We start from the raw sequence: 19,823 nt of genomic DNA, 5'->3' as shown, positions 1-19,823 counted from the left end.
TTTCCTAGCTTTTCACTGGGTGTCCATCCATCTGAAAGCTGTAACCTTCATCTCACGACCACCGAGTCTTCTAAGAACCTTTGATGAAAGCTCTTGCCCAAACGCCTTTTAGAAATCCAAGTTCATCAGCCCAGCTTGCCTTGGCCAGGTGTGGTCACTTGCCTTCTCCAAAGACTCCCACAGATTTCCAAGGCACAAAGTCCCCCCATAAAAAATGATGCTGATGGTTCTCCGGTGCGTCATATTTATTCCTGTTCCACTTGCTCTTGTCTTTGCTATTCTTCCCACTGATTTGATCAACATGTGCATTGACCTTAGGGGCTCCTCTTGGAGCTGTTCAGGGTTCGGCTACAGGTGGCACTGCCCGGTCCTCCAATGCCGCCTGTAGCACGTGGTTACACAGCGCACTCAGCAGTCCAACTGATCATGCCCAAATCCCTCTGTAACTCCTGGAAAATCACCATCTGATCTTGCTGATTTCCTATCAATTTATTTGCTTTTTACCTTCTACCACGACTTCAACTGGAAACAGCTCCTCCAACACTTTTCTCCAAAAAGCAGCAATTCAGCATGGAAACCTCCCTAAGGTCCTCTTTGACAAACACAGAGTTTAGCTTTTTCGTTACAGCCTGATTTTCCCTGAGCTCCTTTCACATGTTACCTAGTGGCCATACAGACTCTGTGGCAGGATCCTGGTGGGTTCACAAAGGATTTACTGCTACTTTTTATGCCTTTTGCAAGTTGATCCTGAAAATGTTTTTTGGGGGGCCTGCTTTACCGTGGTGTTACACTCCAGGCGTCCGGGTCCAGTTTCCTCATTTAGATGCAACTTCAAACATACTGAAGGACGACTCTGTGCTTCTGCTACCCCTTTTTCTGCCTTTAAGCACCCCAGCTTATTTTGCTTTTTCAAAACTACCTTTTTTTTTTTTTTTTTTTCCCCCAGAATTCCCACCGAAACTGTGAGGTTTGGGCAAGCGTGAATGACGAGCTGAAGGAAACCCCCAGCCGCGCGCCTCTTGTTCCCGCCTTTCCCTAGCGGGCGAGGGCCGCCGGCCCTCACTGGCCGCCTCGCCTGGGGCTGGGGCTGCGGCGGCCCCGCCAGCCACCGGCCACCGCTCCGGCGGGAACGGCCACCCCAGGGGCCACGCCGCCAGGCAGGGCAGGCACCGCCCCGGCTGGCCGCCTGGGAAGGGCCGGTCCCCTCCCTCAGGGGTGCTCGCACGGCCGCCGCCCTCACGGAGCGGAGCGGCGGAGGCGGGAGGCGGGGCTGCCCTCAGCCCACCCCGCGCAGCCCCGGCGGAAGGAGCGGCCCCGCCGCGCCCGCCCCCTCCCGCCGCCGCCCTGCGCGGCCTCGCCGGCTGCTTCCGCCCGGTTTCGGCAGACGCCGCCGCTATGCTGGGTGTCGGGGAGCCTGCGAAGGGGGAAGGTACGTGCCTCAGCGGCGCGGCGCTCTCTCCGCTCCCCGCCGCCTCGGGGCGCCGTGCGGGGCGGGGGCAGCGCGGAGGGGCTGCGCTCCCGCCGAGGGTGGGCCGGGGTGGCGGGGCTGGCCGGGCCCCTCACGGGCTGCCGGGCGGGCCCTCTCCTCCCGTCCCTGCCCTTCCCCTGCCCGGCGGGCGGTGTCGGGTCCGAGGCCCCTTCCTAGGGCCTCGCTGAGCCGCTGGGCAGGCACCTACTGCCGCTGCGGCAGCCGGCGGCGGGGCCGAGGCGGTGCCGAGGCGGTGCCTCCCGAGCAGCGAAGCGTCCCCTGGCCCTTCTTACGCAGCGGCCGTGCAGAAGTCGGGTTCATAGAATCGTGTTCTGCTAAGTAACGGCGGTGATTTCCAGGCGTAAGGTTGAGGGTGGGGTAGCGCATCCCTTGCAGTAGGCAATGCTTCCTGCGTGCTCCCTTGACTTGTTTTTCCTGGGTTGGGAGGAGACTTTCAAGAACCAAGTCCTAAGCAATGTCTCCTTTTCCAGAAAATAACTGCGGTGATGCTCCTTGTAGTGTTTTTTCTATATGTCAGTGGTTGTTCCTGTGAGACATCTTTTGCAGCTGACTGGTGCTCGTTATCTACACAGCAAGTTATAAAACAGGTAGGAAGAAAAAGTCCGTGACCTGGAGGGCCTATGAATGAGGAAAATAAGATTATGAATGCTTAGAAGTTAAAAGCGAGATGAGATTTATAAGTGGAAAGAAGTGACTTTTAGTGGAGGACCTAATCTGCTTTGGAAAAGCAGAGTCTAGCAGGCGTACACACCCTCCTTCAGGAACCCTCTGTCTGTCAGGTTTGTTCTTACTGCTGGTTCCTGAGCATCATCGTTGTTAGTAAACGCAGGCTCGAAGGCAGCTGCTACAAAAGAGAAAAAACACCTGTGCCAGACAGGAGGTGAGCAGCAGGTTCAGGAAGCAGTGTGAACACTGATATGGTAAAAGAAACGATGATAACGATGAAACAGTGTTGAGGCATGACAGTTGTCGAGGGCTTTCTTACTGGTAACTTTGTTGTGTTTGCAAAAATGATGAAACAGCTTCTTTTCTTGTAACTTAAGTATAATATTAAAGCCTTATCATCAGAAGACTTGAACAGCTTGAATGATGCAGACCTTTATTTTTTAAGGTGCACTATACTCCTGGCCCTCTGGGACATTATGATATCCAGTTAAGGTCTGAGAGTCCATCTGCATGGACCTGTTGCAGAATCTGGGTATGAATTCGTATTTTGTGTGTCTCGGAGACTAGAAGCCTTCAATTATTAATTAGGGTTATTGCAGTTCCCTATTTTCATGTGGCGCTTACTTATGATGTCAGTGAGGGAGGTGGTCACGCGTTTCCAGCACTGGGTAAGCGACAGCACTGACATTTAATATTTTCCATTGTGGTATTACTACAAGAATTGTATAAAAGCACTTGAAGTCAATGATCTTTCAAGAATGTTTGACAGTACTCTTAAGCAGATGCTTGTGAAAGAGGCAAGCATGTATGATTCTTCTTTATCTAGTCTTACTCCATAAGTATCCACTCAACCTGCAACAAAGTGCAGCCCAGCCAAAGAACTTACCAGTAAATTTGACAAGATTTACTCTAAAGCTTCTTAATAGCTCTGTTCTTACTGGTTTTTTTTTTTTTTTTTTTTTTTTTATTGATAGCTTTGATTTCTTTTAAGTTACATTTTTCCTGTTATTGTGATTTATGAGAGCACCTTGTCTGGAAAAATGGGTAGTCCCCATTTTGAATAATGTCCAGGTTATTTTTACCAAGTATTAGGAACAGAATTTCAATGTTTAAGCTTTAGTGGTGGTGTGTATGCATTTGTACAGACAACATGCATGGAGGATATGAAGGACGGGTAGTTTTTGCTTATTTAAATGAGGCATGCGGTATAACTGTTTTTTCTGTTCTTGACAAACCACTGTGTGACACTGTGAATTTTCAGTGAAGTGCTTGACTAAATTTGGTTCCGGCTTACACTTTGAATGATGGTATTTAGATGTCCAGTAAAGTTTGTAAACAGGTTACCCTGGGGGAACTAAGTCATTCTGATAAAAGAATATTTGTAATAGGAAACAAATGCGTAATATGAAAGGTCTGAATTTAAGAGAGTCTTAAGCTTGAAACAAATCTGGAATTTCACACCAAAATACTAGCCTGAGTACATACTCGACTAGTAAAATGAACAAGAGAACTGTTTGTTTACCTAGCTAGGATTGCACAACCACTGAATGCAGCTGTGCATTGTGTGGTAAGTCCCTTGTTATCATATGTTTGGTAATCCTGATGTGCCAGAACAATGTCTAACCGGAGATGTTACAGCTCCAAGTATGGCAGAATTTCTTTCCTCAGTGTCCTCCTTCCTCCTGCGGCTGCCAGTAACCATGCTGTTCTTTTGGTTCTTTCCTTTTTCTGTCTCGTCTCCTGCTTCTGTTTAGATCCTGTTCCCGTTGTCCTTTGTTTAGACAGGTTCTTTACTCAAATTTCTCGTTTTAAAAAAAGACAAAAAACCTTTGCTGATACAAATTTTTTGTGGAAATCCAACCCTCCAAATTTTACCTCTCAAAAGAAATTGTGGCGCTAATTGGAAATAAAATGAGTATCACATGATAACTGGGTTGTTATTTGCACCTTTGATGAACACATAGAATCATAGAATCGTTAAGGTTGGAAAAGACCCTTAAGATCATTGAGTCCAACCATTAACCTAGCACTGCCAAGTCCACCACTAAACCATGTCCTCAAGCACCACATCTACCCGTCTTTTAAATACCTCCAGGGATGGAGACTCAACCACTTCCCTGGGCAGCCTGTTCCAATGCCTGACTGCCCTTTCAGTGAAGAAGTTTTTCCTAATATCCAATCTAAACTTCCCCTGGCGCAGCTTGAGGCCGTTTCCTCTTGTCCTATCGCTTGTTAGTAAGGAGAGGAGACCAACCCTCACCTCGCTACAACCTCCTTTCAGGTAGTTGTAGAGAGCGAGAAGGTCTCCCCTCAGCCTCCTCTTCTCCAGACTAAACAACCCCAGCTCCCTCAGCCGCTCCTCATAAGACTTGTGCTCCAGACCCTTCACCAGCTTCGTTGCCCTTCTTTGGACACACTCCAGCACCTCGATGTCCTTCTTGTACGTAGTCATGTGGTGTCAGGTTTTGGCAGTATTATTTTGATGGAAGAAGCTGGGTCCCTGTGCAAAATAGTGATGCTTCAAGGGTTGGTCTTGTTTTGAGGAATAAGCTAGCCATGTTTCCAGCATGGTGACTTGACTTGGATCCTCTGGTTACCAAAACTGTAAGTCTGAATGTCAGAGTACCAGTGTGTCCAGGCCTTCCTGCAGCACTGGTTCTGGGAGAAACTTTTTGGCCACTGTACCATTTTCTCCAGCTTGACTGTTCCACACCCTCTCCCATCCGCCTGATCATCAGAATGATGAATATCACCATTGCTCCTTACTGGGAAGGACTTGGACTCCAGGCCTCATATTAGTAAATAGTACAGACAATTATATTACTGTAGTGACTCAGAAAGGGACCTAATGTTATCTGGTATTATTCTTTGTAGTCCCTTGTTTATGTCCCTGTTCATTGATTCTCCTGTTTGATTTCCCTTGTCCTTTGCACACAACCTATTTGTTTTCATGTCTCTGCTGGCAGTGCTTCCTAGCCTGTTTAGGTTTGTAAATTAATATTGGAATGTACAGCTGCTGCAGTAAACATAAGAAGGAGGTGGTAAGCAGCAAACACAGGTTGAGAGGTTACTGGAGAATGCTGCTGTGACTAGTAAGTTGTTCCACTGTAAGCAGACATTATTTTGACTAATTCCTTTATGTCCTTGTTAAAAAGCAAGACAACTGTCAGTAGGTAGAGAGCTAAGTTGAAGGTGAGATAAACAGTTGATGTAAGAACACATGCAAGTTGAAATAATAAAACGGGAACAAAAAAAGTGTTTTGAATTCAGAGCGTATGTTAGTCTAACGGAGAGCAACTAACGCAGAAATATGGAAGAAGCATAGAGAAATAAGGGATCGTTCCATAGGGAGATGCATGCTGAACAGCACAGCAAAGGACTGGGGAAGCCAAATCAAAGACAACATGATGCTAATTGGATTGGTGTACATTTTTTTTTTGCTTTGATATCTGCTTCTTGCTAGTATTCAGTATGCTCTTTGAGCCTTGCCTTACTTAACAAGAACAAAGAAACAATAGTACTCTTCATTGAGTTGTGAACCTTATTCTGATAGGAGGTGGAAAAGGAGTTATTTAACATAAGATGAAATAGCAATTGCTTTTTACTGCTTTTGCCTGTCATTAGTGCTGCTGAAAGACAGATGTTTCTTCAAATGCTTAACTTTTGGGTGCTGTGGTTTAAATGCATATATAGGTTACCATTACTTTAAATTCTTGCATATTTGTGTGCTGTTGAACATTGTCCAGATTACCTGTATGACTTAAACGTCTGTCCAACAGAAATGTGGAGCTTGTAGTTTTTTTGATGTAGGAGAAAAAATAAGAGTACGGAACATACGGTTGCAGAGCCAAATAGTTCTTTGACTTTTTTACTTTTGAAAAGGTGCAAAGTTCTTGTTTTCCCTAGAGATAGTAGGAATCAAATGGCAAAGAAGCATCATCTTTGTTTAGTGAGCAAGCATTTTTTCCAAACCCTTAGACCACAAGCAAACCTATTTGCATGTGCATGTTTTCTCTCTTGATACCATCTTCAATTTCTTCTTGTGCATGTGTCCTTGATCATCTGTTCTTTCACTTTTTTTGCGGTATATTCTGTTATTTCTCTCTCTCCTATTGAAGCAATACCCTGTGAAAAGCGGTGTCAACTCTTCTCCCACATAATTCACGTATCTGTTCAATTTTGAACGTGCTCTGTTTTGGGTGGTGATATGTGCTGAAGTTTGAAGGCCACTAATGTTTCTTTTCTCTGTATCCAAACACAAGCTTGATGGGTTGTTGTTCATGAAGTATAACTTTCCCACCTCTAACTTCAGCAAGATTTTAACCAAGTCTGTAATCATGGTGTTACATTTCAGTTTTGCCCAGTGGCTCCTAAAATACCGATGTTCAACATAATCTGCATTGAAGTAAACAATTAAACAAATTGCATACTTTGCAGACTTACTTGTATTTGTGACAGTTTTCTCATGCTATCCATTCCAAAGCGTGATTTATTTCCCTTTGATTTTCTAGGGTAGAATTTTTGCTTTTTGCTTGGTTTTCCTGCAGGCAGCTGGGAAAGTTCATTAACAAGATTCTCTTGACATTAGTCTGCTGTTTCTGTGAAATTTGCTGGTCAGAAGAGGCCTGGCATAGTTTTCTCCCTAGAAACCTTCTATACCATGAAGACATTGTACTTCAACAGCAGCTTTTTATATTCTCTCACATAGAAATTCTATCTTTACTTGACTGAGATTTTGCTAACATTGCAGTCTAATATCAGAACATATATTTAAAGTATATTTATTATACCCACCTGTTACTCATGCCCACCACCTTCTGTTTATTCCTCCGTGAGATTTCAGTTTTAAACTCCCCAAGATTTTCCTCTGCGTCCAATACTTTAATGCGGTATTTGGAGGGAAAGCTGTCTTTGAAAGTTACTTCATTTGTCCAGTAGATCTCAATACTATGTGCAAATGAGCACATTTTTCTTCCTTTGGAACTAAAAAGTTTCCCTAAATCCCATTTTCGTTTCTGGAAAATAGCCCATATTGCACCAAATTAAGCCATCCTATTTGTTTTCATGCAAATGAAACCATCATTACTTCCTTGAGTGCACTTGTTTCTTTAAGCAACGAATTTCTGGCTCATTTCTTTTTAGGTCATCAAGGTTATTAGCTTTATCATCAGGTTTGCATAGTAACTGGGAAATGGGGGAGCTGCTAGGGGTATAGCTACCACCCTCTTTGTTGAATAATTTTGTACCAGACCAATTACAGACCAACGTAAACAGGTATCATTGTGGGATCTGAAAATGTTTTCTGATTTCTTGATTCCTTACCCCCAGAACTCTTTCACATTGTTCATACCAGAGCAAAGCACCTTGGATCCATCTGTTCCTGATTTGAATTCACAAAATCCAGACCTTTCCAAGCTAACACTTTTTTGATTTGTGAGTCTTATGCTGCTTTGCTGAAAAGCTGTCTCAATAACTGGTTTTATAATGTTTGGCACTGACAAGGGACCACTTGTCCAGTACAAAATTGATACCCAGAAGTTATTTTCCTTGCTTCCCTTCCACCAGGACAGTACACACTTTCTTGGTGATTGCTACAAGGTTATTAGTGGTAAGGAAATCCAAATTTTGTGATGATATTGTAGATCCAGTTCTTAAAACGAGGTTTCTTCCTACTTAGGTCTGTGCACAGTCCCCTGTATGGTGTCTCTGTAGAAGGTTCAGAAATGAAAACTGATCCCAGTTTTCATTCTGCACTTTAGCTTTTTATCATTACAGCTCTAAGCATGAGTAAGCTGTACCCCATTTCCACACATTTCACAGATACCTTTGCACAGTCATCAGTGAAATTCTCCTAGCCGTGTTACTGCCTGAGGGAGGGGCCTGGGGGGAATGACACAGGAACAAAACAAATTGAAGGCATCAAGTTGCTAGGTCACCGAGTGATCCCTGAACATAAGGCCGCCTAGTTACTTCACTTGTTTTAGACAAAACCAGCCTGCTGCTCTGAACTCCCTTAGGTATAGGTGTTTGGGTTTTATTGGGTTATTTCGTATAACTACATTGCTTTGTTTGATGTGTCCATAGTGTTAACTTTTTAGCTTTGCTTATTTTTACAAATAACACCTAACAGTTTTTATTTACTAATTCAGAACTAGTGTGAAAGGGACTAGCAGGTCCGTGCCATCATATGGCTTTGACAGAGAATTGTACTGTAAAGTACAATGAAGAAATGTTTCAGTTTTATGTGCTGCTGCTGCTTTTCTTATACAGAATTAGTCAAGATTTGTGACTGATGTCACAAGAGCTTGCAAAGTCTTTCTCCTATGTTTGCTGTTTTTCTGTAGAAAATCTGGCATCCACTGTTTATCTGTACTTTGTCCAAAGAAATCCTTGATGGGTTCTAGGCGTCCTGTGTTCCCCCCCCTCCTCCCTGTGTTCATCTTTGCAGGTTTTCTACCAGGTCAGTCAGTCTGTCCCTTCTGCTTCTAGTTCTTAGCTATGAGCATGTTAGTTCCAGTCTGCAAATCAAGGAGCTTACGTCAGGTCTGGATGATTCTCTTCTGGGGATAATGTTGCAGAAATTGTTAGAGACTTTAGCATAGCAGGCAGCTGAAGGAATCTCGCTTTCTATTTTTCCAGTTATTTTGCATTGTGATACTGAATCCAGTCACATAAGCTCACCAATTAGGGCAGTGTTTCTTTTTTATTTAAGCTGGTACAGTTAATTCATGGAATACATCTAGTTCAGTTTTCTGTGGTTTTGAGGGGATCATCTAGTTTAGATTCCTTTTCTCTGACCTATATACTTAGTGATTGTCATCTGCTGTATTCATAAAGCCCTCTGTATTTGCTAATGTGCTAGAAAAATTGGCTGAGACCCTTGTTGCACCTCACCCTTTAACCTTTTCTGGTGTTTTAGGGCCACAAGAATTGTAAACTGTTGATTTCCGGAAAACTCTGGAGAAAATTTAGTCCATCCTTCTGTTCAGACAAAACTGTTTTTTCCAGCTGAGTCTTAAAAACCTCCAACAAAAGAGGTTCCACTGCCTTCCTAGCAATCTTGTATTGCCTTCCTAGCAAGGAATTTTTTTGTAATGTCTTAAACTGTCAAGACACAATTTGTGGCTGTTGCCTTGTGTTTTACCATCTGCCATTGCAAAGAAAAGTTTGGCTATGCTATCTTTGCAGGTCTCTTTCAAATAGCTCTAGGTTGCTATTTGATTACAGCTTATCCTCTTCTTGGCAGACTGAAAAAGCACAGTTCATAAAGCTTTTCCTTAGAGGTCATGCGCTCTAGGCTTCTTACCCTCTGGGTCGTCATCTGCTTGATCCTCCCAAGTTTCCCTATGTCCTTCTTGACCTGGTGGGATGAACAAAACTAGGCTCAGTATTGCAGGTATGTTCTCACTACTGTTGAATAGAAGGGAAGAGTAACTTCCCTCAAACTGATGGCCATGCTTCTTGAATTTAGATCTGATACATAGTTTGCCCTTGTGATTACCGTTGCATCTCTCTCTTCAGCATCGTTAGTCAGACCAGGTATACCAAGCTGTTTGTTCTGTCTTGTGATTGGATAGTTTGTAGGCCAAATCTCAATCGACTTACTCTGTTTACATTACGTGGTGCTAGACTGAGCTTGTGACAATTCTTTCATTAAATACTATTTTGGATGCAGATCACACACTTTGTTATTCCCAAGTTATCTTTCAAATAAAATGTCAAGGCCAAGTAGTAGTGTAGGATGGAGCAGTTAATATGCTGTCAGGACAGTTGCATAAATAATTAAGCGCAATGTGTGCAAAGGAAACTTAGTTTTACTATCAGCATTTTACTTTGGAATCAGTTGAACCAAAGATGAATATGAAGAGACTTAGTCATGAGGCAGAAGTAATCTGCTCCTTGTGGATAACTCTGTTTCCAAATATTCTTATCTGAAACAATGACAGTTGGTCGAGTCCAGATCAGCAGTAAGACACTTAAGTATATGTGTTAGTTTGTAAGTGTATGTCTAAGTTCTCATTATAGGCTTCGCTAACTAGGGGATGGTTTGTCTCATCCTGAGGTAGAAACCTAGTGGCTGGTCCCATGGTTATTCACTAATCAGTCTATCTGCTGTCGCCTAGATCTTTGTACTTCTTTGTAATAGGAGTTTGCTTTCAGGCAGACACCTACATTAAGGGTGTGTTGATCTAGTGCTCAAGTCCTACCCGGTAAGTCAAAGCCCATGTTTATGTATTCTAGCAGAAGTTTTGTTACTAGATTAAGTACTGTTGACAGAAGCTGCCTTTCTTGTAATATTTTTCCACATATGGTTAGGGAGTTTATGGGCAGGGGTTGGAGAGAAGGAAGAAAATATTGCACGTAATAAGGCCTGATTTCGTACATAGTTGCATCTCTTTCGCTCTATTACTTTCTTCCATGCTGTCTCATATGAAACTCCCAGCGGTCAAGTTTGTGGTTCTGTCTTCTCTTTAGCTTTCTTAGAGCTGCGGTGCAAACTGTGCCCTCTCTGCCAGCTGGCCGAGCTGGTAGGCATCTCATCTCTTGAGACCTCTGCCCGTTAAATGTGTTTGGAAATTGATAGGCCATCTTAAGATATTTCTAGGGGAAACGCGGGCAATTCATGCCAAAGATAGATGCCTATAATGGAAATACTGTTCTTCAAAACTTCATTTATGAAGAGGGAAGGAGATCCAGAGGTATTTTTGAGTATTATTGATTTCATCTGAAAACAGGTCTGAGTACTATCCTAGGAGTATATCCACTGTCTTTTCTCTTATTTTCTCTTCAGTCCATTTCTATTACTAAAGGCCATAAAGTTACAAATTAAAAACCCAACAATAAATAAATAAAAATCCCTCAGATATTACATAGAGTTAGTACTAGGAAACCTTTTGGGATTGTCTCAGATGGGCAGTTTTTCGGAAAATCTTTTCTTCTCTAGTGTGCCATCTTGCTTTCAGGTACTGCAACATTGTGCATATTAGAGATTAGAAGTTAGTTAAAAACTGGACCAAAGCTACTACAAGAGTCTATGTGAACCCGAAAAGCCTGCCACTCCAGTCCAAAATGTGTTGCTGAGCTTCCTTTTTTCACTGCTTAATTTATCACCTTATGTTGCAAATGCTACTTGTGAATGAAGAGTTGTCAGTGGGATTTCCATTTGGAGTTGTTCGGTGAAATCAGTTCAAAGTGAAACTTTACAACTGATTTTATTGGTTCATGATCAGAAACTTTGTATAAAACCTACTTTCTTGGGTAGGGACTTGTTACTTTTGCTTCTTGGATTGTGAACACCTCAGAAAAGGGATGACAAGCTAAATGTTTACTTTGGTTGTTGATGTAACTGGGTTTCTCTGTCAGAGCTGCTCTTGACTTCTTTCAGCTTCAAATAATGAAGAAATAAAAGCAGGAATAATGCATTGCAAAATAGACCTTACTATAGTTTGACAATATTCGCTTCAATTACTTATGTTCCAGTCACTGTAAGTTAAAGACGGTAACATGGAGAATAATGAAGTAGTAAAGATGTCTCGTTTGGCATTAAATGAGCTTTTTCAGGGGGTGAAGTAGGGAGGTGGGGGAAGAATGTTTCATCCAGAGAATTGTGCTGTAATTGAAAGCATTAAACACTTCTTCCTTCCCTCCAGAAACGTTTTCTGTTTGCATTAGACTACATGTTTTCCAAGTTACTTCTTGTTAGTTCAAATAAAGCATTAGCTGTCTCTTCTGCATTGCTCGTTGTTTTAGCTTCATGTGACATCTTCATTGGGATCTGTTCCTTTCAAGTTGTGTAGCACTGAGAATTTTCCAGTGACTTATTTGTGAAGGTAGTGCCCCCCATCTCATGGTCCTGCAAACTTTGTAGATCTTAGGCTTCCGTTTACATCCCTAAAACTTCACAAACTGATTAGGAAATAGAATTTGGATCCTTGTACTCAAAAATGAATGGTCCTTTTTCACTGAGCAAAAACATTTGAAAGGCCTAACATTATCCTTACCTAGATGCTTTTGATGTTTTAAAGGTCATGGTGGTATACAACAATATCCAGTTTTATTGTAACGTTATTTTTTGTTCCATCTTATTTGATCATATTCTCATTTTGTTTGAATTATTTATCCTAATTCCATGTGCTGATGGATTGCTGCTATGTAAGTTATACACGAAATAATGTCTTTTGAACTCAGGAAAGATCGTCTTCTTAAATAACATTAAAGGTGGTTGCGCTTTTGTCTGTTAATTTCAAGATGAGGCTTACTGAAAAGTTTTCCTGCAGTGGCTTCATATGAAGTCATTGAGAGTTCCTTTTGAGAACTGCTGGCCTACAATCTTGGGATTTTTTTGCTTACCGTATAACATAACATATTTCAGTCAGCTTTCAGGGTGTACTAGGTAGAGACACTAAAGACTAGTCTTTTAGATTAGTCATCAGACTTAATCAGGTTTTTTCCCCTTCTGTGTGACTTGAATTACAGTTTAATTAAATTTGAAACAGTTAGGTTGGACAGCTTTTTCCATTATAGATGGTCATATATTGAACAAAGAATTCATAGTCATTCCTGTAATAATTTAGCCGAGTTTTTCAACTCTGTTTAAGCCAGATCTGTTGCTTCAGAAGCCTGAAATGTGGTTCTTATAAGACTGGAAATATTTTGTAGAGCTTAAATAGCCCTTGAAGTTGATACAAACAGCTTTGTGGACTTACCAAGCACTGGTCTCTGTTCCACGTGATGCATGTGTGTGATCATACTCCAACAAGGGCAAGCTTCTGACTCTTCGTTTGGTAACTGCACCTGTAGTTGGAAGTGGTAAATGGTTATTTTTGGCGGATGCTTGTGTATGTCATAGTTCATTTTGATGACATTTTAATTCATAAGTGGTCACTTGGTGAAGTAGCTTTTTTACTGAACGAAAGATACGGGAGTTTGGTCAATCAGACGGTGCCAAAGTGATAGCCTAATAATGATTTCATATATGATAAATACATGAACTAATGAACATGCCTTGTTCATTTGGCAGCATGCTGTTTTATTTCCCATCACCGCATTCAGATGTCCAAATAATTGAAGAAAAGTTATAAAGCTGACCATAAATATCTGCCCGAATTGATCAAATCTTTAACTGACAAAGACTCCTCCTTTGATCATCTGAAAATTTCTAGACAAGTTATGCTGCACTTAAAATGAGGAGCCCACCTAGTGCTGGAAGGCGATCTAGTAATTAGCGTGTTCCTTTTGGCCTCTGGTATTTTCTTTTGTGTTTTATTCTGGTTGTTTTTTGTTGGGGTTTTTTTGATGGTTGTTTTTAAGTGATGCTGTGCTCCCATAGTTGAGGCACACAGTACTTGAGAAGACATTCATGCAGTAGTTCTGTTTGGTTTTGGTATTTTTTTCTTTTGCTTGCCTTCAGATAGGTTTAAAATGAGTCTTTTCAGTGGGCAGCGTGAATAAGACATTTAAAATTATTTGCCTTTAAGGTAGAATAGATCTTATTGTCCAATTCATCACTGTATATTTCTGTGACAAAAACTGAAAAATGCTTTCTCGCATATAGTAGTAACATGTATCAACTTCTACAACAGATTTAAACATCAAATATTGAATTTGGCCTCTGTTTACTGGACATGACAGCTGTTGGGGGAGGGTGGTTTGGGTTTTTTAACACTTATCCTATGGAAAGGTATAACAGCAAAGAGCCAGCCATGTAAATATTTGCCGATCTGTTACAACAGTATCTTATTCTGTCTAACAGCAAACATGAGGTCAGCATCAGAAGAGCCAGTCCCATTACATGAAGAATTTATCTACTGTTGTGGAGCTGCTACCCATGTCTTAAAGTGTGGGCCCTGGAAAGACCTCTCAAAAGATGAAAGTAAAAATCTACCCAGGCTCTTATTCATGATTATTCCTGGTAAGGATCTTTTTTTGTTGCAAGTCTAGAAATGCGATGCCTGGAAAGGTTGTATTCAATTTCAAAAATCTCACTAGATAAGTGGCAGAATTTGGCCCGTGCATATGGCCAAAACATCAATAGTACTGCAATGGTGAAATTTGTTATGTTTGATTACTACTGTTATCTGTATTTGTAATGGTGCGGTAAGGTAAAATTGAGAAATTGGGATGTCTCACTCATTTACTCTGTGGTGGTGGTTTGCTGACAGCATTGTGTTTGTGGTCCGGTGTCGTTGTGTCTGTGTGTCCGTTCTGTGTGTGTCCCCCCCCGCCCTCGCCCTCTTTCCATTTATTTCTTGCACATTAAAGTGGTACTGCAATGTCAGCTGTGTGCCAACCGAAAGATGAAAGTAACAATATTTGAGGGAAAATTCTGGATACAGTAGTTTTTTAAAGTTTTGTTATTGTTTTTAGTAAATGTTATATAACTTAGATTTTTGCACATGAATTTTTATGATAAGCCTCTTGAGCTCAATGAGCATCGTATAGTTCTGAGTTATATTTAAATCCGGTCATCTTAAAATGAAAGCCCTAAACTTTCTTTTAGTATAGGTTAAAATTAACGGGGAAGTCCTAAATTCATTGAAGTCTGCCAATGAACTGTAGGATTTCTGCCATTAGCAAAAGCAGAGCTTGAGCCCGCTCAAGCACAGATATTGTGACTCTTACACTGCCTTAGAGTTTGCAGATTTCTAAGGCTTCCTATAGTTTATTTGAACGTTTTGATACTATTGTACTTCCCCAAAATTTGTGGTGCGAATAATGACTCTTCTGATTATCTAGATTTTTGGCGTACTGTTTCTGTTAAAGTATACTTTAAGTGGCTTGGTCCTTACTTAGTAGTGAAAGAGAGCACAGGTTCCATTTTTCAGGGTTTTTTTTGCAAGGTTTTGGAAGCCCCATGGAATATTTTATGTTAGTTTCTTTGGGCACAATGATTTTATGCCCTTGCCTCCTGGAGTTGAATAATAATGGAACTTTTAACCCAATGACAGTGAAGTTTTAAGTTCTTTCCTGAACTGAAAAGAAAAAATAAGCCTCCTATGATTACATCTTGCGACTGTTTCATGGGAACAACTTTTTAAGCCAGAAACTCTATAGTGTAACTTTTTAGTAAAAGAATATCTGTATGGATCCAAATCGTGAAACAGTTTTCCAGAGGTACAAGCCTGATTTGATGCTTTTCAGTTGCTGCTTTCTTCCAGTTAAGGCATTTTTGGAAGGCTTAAATGAACAGCTAAGTTAAGTGTTTCTTATTTGCCCAAGTTCTGGAGCTTTCATCTGTCTTCAGGTTGTGATACCCTTGTGTTTGGGTTAGTGGTAGAGCCTGTAACTAGGGTAAATCTGTAAAGCTAACTTATGTCAGTAGAAAGATTTGTCGGGGAAGAGCACAAAAGTTAAACATTAGCATCTGAGGCAAGGTACCTCTGCAAGGCACGTAAGTTATTCTGCTCAAAATACACCAAGTCATACAGACTTTATGGGCTCTATATTCATCACAGGAAACTTTTCATGGAAGAAAATGTAGTGGCAGGGCTAGGTGGAGCTTATTTCCTGCAGAACAGTTCTGTGGAGACTCCTCATCTTACATTAACTAGATAGGTATCCAGAAACAGACATCAGTGAAATATTCAGAGTGTTTCTGTCATGGTCTGCAAGATTTTGCAAGCAGCTGATTTATGGTTTTGCTCTTATTTCAGAATTATGTGGATAACAAACTGGAAGTTCTCTCACTGAGAAAACAATTAAAAAACCCAGCAACCACAGTAATGCTGTCTTCATTTTAGATACCCAAATTCAGTAGTGAATCAAGTTACCCAAGCTCCTTGCTGTGGCTGGCAGGGAGCTGACTAGGACCTGGCATAACATAATGCAGTTTTGCTTGTCATAAATCTAATGTTTTTTTCGTACTGTATATGCCTCATTTTTAGCCTGCAAGGGAAATTCTGTCTGCCAACACAAAAATACAGCCTTAGGAGAGATCAGGACATTTGGGTCATCTGGCAAACATGTTCGTGTACCCAAACAGTTAGGATTAGATAGCATTCCCCTCATGCTTTTGTAACTTCCCGAGTATGAAATTCAAAGCCCTTCTGGAGTCCAGCAATTTTCACACTTGAAAGGCATGTATCCCTAGTCAAGATTCTTTATGGAATGAAATAAAGAGGGGCAAAATCATAGCTTGGTACAGGTCAAGGAAAGAAATACCCAGACAAGGGCAACTCTCACTCAAAAAGGAGAGTATGCACAGCCCAAGTGTTCAGTGGTCTGAACCAAGCGTGGTTGGTCCTACTGCATGTGATACGTTGTTCTGCCTGTTAAACTGCTCCGGTACATACTTTTCCAGTCTTAATGAAATTCATGCATATGTTTGTGTATATATGTAATCAAACAAAATGGGGTTGGTGGGTACATATAGAAGAGAAAGATGATAAAATTCTCAACTTCTGCTGGAATCTAATTGTTGCAAGAGATTGGAGAATAAATCCTGTATACTTATTTTCTTTTTGGTTTTTAGTCAAATTTCTTCATAATGCGGAGGATTTCTCTCTGTTCTGACTTATTTTTTACAAAAAGGGGGGAGGGGGAGGAAGCTGACTCCAAAACATTCTTCTACTCTGAAACGGATGGCAAAATTCCCATTGACTTTGAATGAGGCAGGGTTCTGCCTCCTGAGGACTGATAGCTCGCTGTGCTCGAAGCAGTTGGAATACAGAACGTGCAGCAGAGTTCAATCTCATTTAACTACAACAAGCTAATGTTTTTATTGATGGCAGTCTGTGTAAACTTATCCTTTGAATAAAGTTTTACTATATTAGTTGAAATGTTTAATGTGCACTTTTTTGTTCCGTAACATTTTTTCCTTGTGTGAGCAAAGCTCCTGTATAGGAGTAATAATGTGTTTACTGAAGTAATTACTGTGTAAAAGGCCCAATTTTTCCTCAGTCCAAAATACATGCATATATGTGTTTGCCTTTCTTAATATGAATTCTTTTCTATTAAAATCGATGAGATTTACTCATGAGAGTAAAATTAAATGTGGACAGTTGAAAGATCGGGTCCATGGTTTTCTGGAAATACAGGTGTTATGGGAAGGACAGGAATTACTTTTTTTCCTCTTGTGTCATAAAGATCTATTTTCCCTTTTGCAGTATTTGTTTAGTGTAAAATTAGCAGTGAAGTATAAAATCTACTACAGCAATATTTAACATTGCTTGGGTTCACTGGAAACCAGGATCCACAAAGTGCAATGGAATATTTTTTTTTCCGTTTTAAGAGTATCTGTCTATTTGTGTCTGTGTATTTATGAAACATTTAACTTTGTAAATAAATACAGTACAAACTTGAAAACCACCATGCTGTTTAGCTCATGAAGTTTTGCTGTTCATCAAGTTTTTCTTGTGTTTCATTGTAGGAGTGCATTGCAATACCTTCATTCCAGGCTTCGTAGTTTTTGTTACTATTGCTGTAAACGATGCAATTTTGTTATTTGCAATCTTGTACTCGGTAAGCTTAGTTCACAGTTGATAATGTATCATGTAAGTAACATTTTTTTTGTGGTAAAGCATGCAACTCAATTTTCGTTCATTAATATACAGAAATAATTTCAGAACTCGTTTTTTTGGCAGGCATGCAAAGTACTCCCTATGCTTGCCAAGTTTCTCGATCTGCCTGCTTGCAGTTGGATTGCTGCTGGGTTATTGGATCATCTTATTGTTTTACTAACTCGTGCAGTGACTTGGTGATGTTTAAGGCCTATGAGGACTTAACCAGACACTTTTTTAAAGTATAAAGGTTTAATCTCCTGAGCTCATCCTCTGAATCAAGAGTTGCTTATGGTTTTCTGCACAACAGAAAGCGGGGGTTTGGATCCTGATCTTTTCCCAGGGGTAGTTACATGTACTTACTTCAACAAGACTGTTGTCACTAGAAATCTACTTAACTATTTTTCATCAGTGGAAACAATTTGCCTGAATTATGACAAGGCTTTAATGTGTTATCCCTTGAAATGAGACTTCCTGTTCACTTTGAAGTCTTTGAAGTTCTATTTTTGACTGTAACGTAAGGACTCTGAAAAGCTTTCAGTACGTTATCTGGCTTTGTCTTCACCTGGTGTTTTGATATTTAATAATAATCACCCTCAACATTTGCATAAGAAAAGTTATATTAAGAATCACTATATAATAATACTTTGTACTAAATCTAATTGTATCGCCCTGAAGCTTAGTTCCTTTGTATTTTGTTTTTTTGGCTCCCACTAAAACAATTATTTTTTAAGTTGTTTATCATTCCCTCTGCTCAGCAACCAGTGGAATGAATAGTTCTTCAGAGGTCTTCTGTCACCACCGAGACCAAGGGGTTTGCTTAATAATAAAAGAGTATTTCCTCATTGTACAAACTGTGTAAAGCATGTTTACTCCAATTCTCTTTGGTTTTAGAATGTGCTTTAATTTATACAAAATTTATGTGATGAAATGTGCTTGTTGGTACGTAATCTGGATGTTACAACCATTCATCTGCAGGAACTGCACTGGATCTAGTAAGGACTCATAGTACCAGCAGATTAGGTTGCAGTATGTAGCTTCTGGCAACCTAGGCCAGAATGTAATCCGGACTCCTGTATGTGAATCTTGGTACTTAATGTGTCATTAAGTCAATAAAAAGAAGATAGATCAGAACTCTATGTGAAGCAAAATCTGATTTGGGAGTAGAGATTGCTGAGTTACCTAAGGAAGGTACTTCCATCCCCTTAGACACTACTTTTTAAGTCAGCAGCTCGTGTTTCCTCCCGCAGGCCACAGTAGTGCTCACTATTTACCTCTGAAATACAACTGGAGGAAAGGGGAATGCTGCTGGCAATGGACAGCCAGGTTAAGAGGAAAGATGACTTTTTACCTCCTGGGCAAGGGGACTTCTGCGTTCTGGGTCATGTTCTGCTCCGTATGCTTTGTGCTCACAGTCAGTGAATGAGCTCCAGCAACAATTCTGTGAACAAAGTTGAGAACCTGTTCTATCTGAATGCATCAGGCAGTAAAAGCTGCTTTTTCCCTCTTTCTGGTTTTGTGGTTTGCTTTTTTTTTTTTTGACTAAATAGTGCCAGAGCATCAGCAATAGGAAAAAATGTCTGTGCAGCCTCACCTCTTCTTTTTCCTCTGCAGTTTTGTCACTATCAGCCTGGTTATGAGAGCTCTGCTGTGGTTTGGTTTTTTGGCTTTTTTTAGTGGTTTGGTTGGTTTGGGTTTTTTTTGGTTTTGTTTTTTTTTCTCCAGGGTTAGGCTGCATCCATATCACCTAGTTCAGAAAGGGACTCTAAGGCCCAATTTCATCCAGCCTAATACTAAACACCTAATTAAGGTGCTAAAGTAAGGAGCATAAATTCCTAGGTACTTTGTGTAATCAGTAGCTAGGGATGGGCACTGCCGTGAGCATTTCTGCCTACTAGGAGGTTAGGATGCCCTGAGATGATGTGAAGTCTCCAGCTGTGGAAATAATCAAAACTTGACTGGGTGCAGACCTGGGCACCCTGCTCTGACCGACCCTGCCGTGAGCAGGGAGTGGGCTAGGAGATCTCAGGTGATCCCTTCCGACTTCAGTGATCCTGCCAATGTCACCCAGGGACTGGCCATCCAGACTTGTTGTCCAGGTGTGGATTCTGATCTGGATTGATTTTGGGGTACCCTCAAAAGGTAATAAAGATAAGTATATGGATAATCTT

The 19,823-nt window shown here is 40.9% G+C and overlaps 1 protein-coding gene across 2 annotated transcripts in view; it reads left to right on the top strand.

Moving 5' to 3' along the window:
- The first annotated feature begins 1,296 nt into the window (after positions 1 to 1,296).
- LDAH (lipid droplet associated hydrolase) overlaps positions 1,297 to 19,823 on the top strand; it is a 123,436-nt gene continuing 104,909 nt past the window's right edge. The window contains exons 1-3 of one of the 2 annotated variants that reach the window (XM_087776157.1): positions 1,347 to 1,429; positions 1,960 to 2,076; positions 13,908 to 14,066. In XM_087776157.1, the coding sequence (XP_087632283.1) occupies positions 13,913 to 14,066 (154 nt within the window). In that variant the 5' untranslated portion in view covers positions 1,347 to 1,429; positions 1,960 to 2,076; positions 13,908 to 13,912. Of the gene's footprint in view, positions 1,430 to 1,959; positions 2,077 to 13,907; positions 14,067 to 19,823 lie in introns of both variants that reach the window. The other variant, XM_087776156.1, reaches the window with a different exon arrangement.

This window comes from Nipponia nippon, unplaced genomic scaffold (genome assembly GCF_047370975.1).
Source record: "Nipponia nippon isolate SJK-2023a ecotype South Korea unplaced genomic scaffold, ASM4737097v1 scaffold_4, whole genome shotgun sequence".
Lineage (NCBI taxonomy): Eukaryota > Metazoa > Chordata > Aves > Pelecaniformes > Threskiornithidae > Nipponia > Nipponia nippon.
Note: the sequence above shows the minus strand (reverse complement) of the source record. Positions and strands in the feature narration are given on the sequence as shown.